The 6,000-nt window shown below is 34.1% G+C and overlaps 1 protein-coding gene across 1 annotated transcript in view; it reads right to left on the bottom strand.

Moving 5' to 3' along the window:
* Positions 1 to 541: 541 nt before the first annotated feature.
* Positions 542 to 6,000, bottom strand: part of LOC117124564 (E3 ubiquitin-protein ligase CHFR-like) — a 29,676-nt gene continuing 24,217 nt past the window's right edge. Inside the window, exons 17-18 of the mRNA XM_033270835.1 lie at positions 4,616 to 4,691; positions 542 to 2,095 (exon numbers count right to left, since the gene is read on the bottom strand). Of these exons, the coding sequence (XP_033126726.1) occupies positions 2,056 to 2,095; positions 4,616 to 4,691 (116 nt within the window). The 3' untranslated portion in view covers positions 542 to 2,055. The remainder of the gene's footprint in view (positions 2,096 to 4,615; positions 4,692 to 6,000) is intronic.

Genomic DNA, 6,000 nt, shown 5'->3' with positions numbered 1-6,000 from the left:
ATTTTATACTGCGAGGCTGAGTATAGTAGAATAATACTCATTTCTAAAGAGAGAAAATCAGCTTCTGGTCATCTGACGCATGTACCAAAACATCACGAAATGCAAATACTATACTATGTGAGCAGATGCCGGTAAGCATTCTTATGGCTAAATATGGGTCCTGCATAAAGTAATGCCTTTCAATGGTATTTGCTGTGTGACATAAATTTGCTTGGCAGTGGAGAAGACATCACTACAATACAGCAAGTAGGACTAACTCCTTGATATTACCAAGGATTTTGTGCAAAAGTGTTTCAATATGGACATCATGATATAGGTCATATTCAGGGCAAATGAATAGCTATCAATTTTAATGATGTGGTCTGAAAATGAACATATGCTTAGAAACATCTGGACGCAATGCACACAATACGGATAGAGCAAAACAGTTGCAATGATTAATGGTATATTTAGCAACATTGAGCATTGAACAATTTCTGAGAAATCTAATTTATTATTGATAACTATGTGGATTTATACACATCTTATATATATATATATATACATATATATATATATATATGTGTTAAATTATATTAAGTTATATATGTATTATTTCATATTCCATAGGTATTTATTGTACATAATAATATGGAATATAATGTAATTTCAGTTTTGATTGGTTGAATACCCATGCATACATTACCCTTTATCACACCAGCTGTTTTGCTCTTTAATTCATTCATAAAAATCTGTTAATTAGTTGCCTGCACGTGTCATCATAATATAGTGCTGGCGTACTATAATTTGATGCATATTCACCTTGATATATTTATTTATCTAATAAGTATGGTGGCTCAGAGTAGCCTGCACAATATTAAGCCCTTTCCAAGCTATCAAATTTTGTGACATTCCTAAATATGGTCATGATGACATCACACATATAGGCCATATACAGGCACATCATGACTATATATGGGCACATCATGACTATATATGGGCATACAACAGACTTTTGTTAAGTAAATTAGATAGTGTGGACAGAGCTTCAATTTGGCTTTAGAAAATTATTCAATTTTTATGGGATTCAAAAAAACTTGAATCTCAACTGAACTTTCAAAAACATGTGTTTCAAAAATTGTTATTGTCTACTGCGGTCTTGAGAGACACAATGCTACAGAGTTGAAAGATCATGTTTAATTGACCCTGTTGGCTACTTTGAGTGCTGATTTAAGTCCCAATGGTTAATAAAGTGTTTCCGGGCATTTTAGTGCTTGACTTACTTATTTATCGGTTACCTACCCTTGATTCGAGACCGCAACCTAGAAACTCCCTAAATGCAATCAGACATGATATTTTTAACCCCCTATACTGCCAGGTGCAGATTCCTGTCACCTTGGTGCTGCTTTCCCAAAAAAAAACATATTTAAAGTAAGCAGTATGCACATGTTCCTGACGGGAGCATATTTTCTACCTATGAATCACTGTAAACTTTTATACTATTAATTAAATCGATTCATTAACACATATACATACTACATTAATTTTGTTATATAAATTTAAAGAAAAAATATAGGTATATAAAGGATTACATATGTTTTCCTGTCTAATTAAACATATGTATTTAAAATACTATAATACTAAATATTTTGTGCTTGAACTATCTGCAGCACTTTACTCTGAAGCTTTTAGAGATAACTTAAAATGCACCAAGAAGGATGAATGTTTATTCAAAGGCTTAATGAGACCATGATGAGACTACATTTATTCAAGGACCTATCAATAAAAATCATGAACCTTATGGTCCATGGTTTTTGTTTTTTTTGGATATTACATGTGAAGGAACATGTGAATGGCAACTTTTTAACACAGCTGATTTTCAGGCACATTAACATGATCTACAGTTCATTGTAAACTTAATGGTGACAAATATTGGTATACAGCAAGTGCGTGACTTTTTAGTTAGAAAAGGGGACAAACGCATTCTTGTAATTTATCCTCAATTTTTCGTACTTTCATTCATTCCTTCAGAGAGATGCTGTTGTTCACCGGCTTATGCCACAATATAAATCCTTCCTAACTCCACCTCGTCTTATCACATATATGGTTGAAGTTCCTATTAAATGGAGGGAAAGAAAAAACAGAATACAAGAGTGAATTATCATTTATTTCATTAATTATAGTTTAGAAAATAGGTTATATACAAAAGCAAATCTCTAAAAAACCCACAAGAAACATTGACATAGATCTGGCTTTTCTCACGCTAAGTCAAAATCACACACAAAAAAAACAATTGTCAACAGGCTTTCCTTACTTTGTAAAAATCTCACCAACAACAATGACACCCACAAAATCATTGTAAACAGGTGTCAGTTTGCTTTCGCCACAAAAGTAAAAAAAACAACAAAAAACACCACAATTGGACACACCTACACTTGACACAAGTCTCTAATTTATTGATTTTTCCTAGTATTACCAAATTTCGGAGAGCGCCACCAGCGTTGGTTTATGTCGAAAAACTTGTTATGTTGTTGAATGCTATTTGGATGCGAAAATCCAAGTCCCAATAAAAGTATACAATGGAACGCCATGCAAATAAGTAATATGGAACACCATTGGTGCCAAAATTGATGTATTTTTAAGCACTTTCACTGAATAAGACAAAGCTACTGGAACTCAGTCTAGGACACACCTTACAAAGTCAAATACAATGGAAAACCACCAACACCACAAATAAATTTTTAATGCATTCTACTGTACTTTCAAAGACAACACCAAAAACCACAAAAAAAAAATGTCAATGGGAACTCACAAAGCAGAATATAACATAAATCAAAACAATTTACGATATAATCATCATTGTCACACAATGGAAATATAAGTTACTGGTGGCAGTGCCATTTTTACTGGTACATGTGCACAGAGATAATCACTGGCAAGTAATATAAAAGCATATTTCGGCTCAGCTTAGTGTTTAGAGTGCTCTGCCATTAGACTACAAAAAAAAATGATTCAGAAATTATAGTATCAATCATGGACTGATTCAGCATTTCCCTCATATACTGAATACATATCAAAATAAATACAAATATAAACAACATACAGTTTGAAATTTAAAGTCTTATATACTGCTTTGCATTTCATATTTACATACACTATTAATAACTTGGGCTCCAAATGATCAGCTCAAAAAAAAAATGTGTAATTAATTACTGTAATTTCCGGTCAACGCATGTTATAAATAAAACACTACTGTACTTAAAACTTAAAATTAAACACATAAATCAGATTGGACTCCCTGCAGTCTGGTGGATTGTCAATAGAGGAAGCAATCTCACTTTGAAGGCTCTACAAAACGATTAGTCACAGAAGGAATGAGGAAACGGCAATAATCTATTCTCCATTTAATCTGCACTGGAGATATGCATGGAATTGCATAGTATTAAAACCTAATATTATCATTTATTATTATATTACTACAATTATACATTTAATTATAACAAAGATGAAGAGTTATGGATCTGCATTTGTCCAGATTGTATTGGTTTCAAACAATTGTATCTGCATAGCCTTAAATTAAGCTGCTATTGTATTATACCTTTTAAAGTCAAAAAAAAAAAGAAAAAAAGTTTAACATTTTTTAGTTAGGAAACTTTAGTTTCAATTACGCTGATGGTAATGGATGTTGTTCAGGTACTCCGAATAAAAATGTGGTATTTCAAAATTTTAATATATGTCATAAAATTTATATATACCTCATACATAGATTCTAAGCATCTGATTGGTTAAGTAGCAATACTACCCTCAAAAAGTACTATTCCCCTCAAAAATAGTACTTTTTTTGACCTGTCGCGATGTGCAAAGACCCACTACATCGCGCTGCTGATGGTAAAGAGGACTGACACCTCTATTATCCCCTGACCGTGTCACGGATCAGCGAGTAGATGATATGGAGGCTGCTCGTTTCGAGATGATGGAGGACAAGCCTAGGCCTAGCATTCTTCTTGATGAAGCTGATAGCAAAAGCACCAAAAGACAAATTAAATATGTCTTATCAATATTCGACAAATATATTGCAAGACGATGGGTTCTGTTGAAATTGAGGAAATAAGCAAAGAAGAGCTAGACTAATTCTTTGATCGCCTATCCTAGGCCTAGGGCCTAGCTAGTCGAGAAGTAGTAGTAGGCCTAGTATGCCAGGCTAGGGAGTAAGTACTTTTTTAGGCCTCGTAGAATCTATGTATGAGGTATATAAAACAAATATTAACTGCTCTATAATCGGGGAAAAGTGAAATCTATTGCCCCTCGGTGATCACCTCGGGGCAATAGATTTCACCATTCCCCTCATGAGCAGTCAATATTTGTATATTATATGTTTTTTATTAAGTAGGGCAAGTCAGTGCAGCATAAGGGGATTGGACTCTAGTGCTAGACAGACTGTAACAATAATAATATCTAAATTTAACCACAGAAACACTCAATTCAACAGTAAAATTCCCTTAAAAACATTACAAAACTATTCTTCCTCAAGTTCATGGACACCAAAATTATCCGATAAAAATAAGGAGTGTTCTGCAGCTCTGGAAAAAAAATTGGCAGTGATAACCATGTGTAAAGGAAATGTTTATTGACTGACCTGGCATGGTGTGGCCTGGTAAACTGTGTTCTGCATTCAACTCCCCAATGACAGTTAGGCCTACTTGTTACATCATCTGCAAAAAGGGAAAGAATAAGGGAAAAACAATTATTCTGTAATTACAACAAATTGAGTATCAAATGGCAATTGAAAGATCAGGTAATAAATAATAATCATTCAGGGGAACATATAAATGTAGGGATTTTGTTTCATTACACAGTAACTGTTCCTTATGTATAAGTAATCAAATCCCAAAGGATATATTTTTGTTATGAAATGAAAGTTCAGGAAGGTTAAAGATTATTTAAAAAGTTTTTAAGTGCACTTTAGAATTCTCTTGATCGACAGCATATTTCCAGTATATCGCATGCACACTGTGTATTGTAATTTGTACACATACAGTAGTCTGAATTCATACAAATGTACAGAATCCTTACTATATACATCCGGGACACAGGGTGGTTTAGATGTGGGGGGGGGTCCAAAAACAGCTTGGGGGTGCGAAAAATTGAGAATGCAGAACTAAAAATCCATATTCCAATGAAAACTTAATGGTAATTTTTAGTATTATTATCCACTCACTAGATTTGCTGCCCTGGGGCATATAATGCTAATGAAAGTTTAACCCCAAAATACTAGCTTACTGTAGTGGTATTAGTATCTAGATAAGTAATATACAAGTAGTAACCCTTGTAGCTTAGTAATAATGATGATAGTGGTAGTAGTATTAGTAGTAGTTGATTCGATGAGAATGATATGCACTTCACAAGAATAATAATACTACGACGACAAAAAAACAAGAAATTAATCATTATTCAAGCCATAAAAACTAATCCTATACGCAATTCTATGGAGAACACAACCCCACGATGTGTGCGCAACGGATAGTTTTTAATGACGATTCGTTCAGACTGCCACCGACAATCAGCAGACAGTAGGGAGTGGTATAACGTTCACAGGAAGCGGAGTTGGAATCATCGGCTGACGGACGTATGGCCGTCATGCAACGCAATGAGTGCCTGGCTTTAAAACCTCGCAGTAGCATATTGAATGTAAAAGTTGTATTTTGTACAGCTGTTGCCATTGTGAGTGTGTTAAACCATAGAGACTATTTTCAAACTGCTGATTCCTAGTTCAATCTGGGCTCTCATTGTGTTTTAGCTTGAAAGCCAAAATGCATTTTCCGCACCGTCTTTCAGATGCAAGCTGTTGGTCTTATATGGCCCATGTGCATGTGTTATGGAACGTAGTACACTCTTCGGTAAAGAGAGAGGGTACGTTACCTGGAGCACAATCAGAAGAACGCCACTGAAAATAATTCTTCAGACTTCAGTCTTTTTTTGTGATTCAAGCCAAAAAAAAATTAAATCAAATTCAACAGTTGG

This window comes from Anneissia japonica, unplaced genomic scaffold (assembly GCF_011630105.1).
Source record: "Anneissia japonica isolate Jap-2015-1 unplaced genomic scaffold, ASM1163010v1 scaffold287833_len2544123_cov190, whole genome shotgun sequence".
In the NCBI taxonomy this organism is placed as follows: Eukaryota; Metazoa; Echinodermata; class Crinoidea; order Comatulida; family Comatulidae; genus Anneissia; species Anneissia japonica.
The sequence above is the reverse complement of the archived record's forward strand: the minus strand, read 5'-3'. Positions and strand labels throughout refer to the sequence as shown.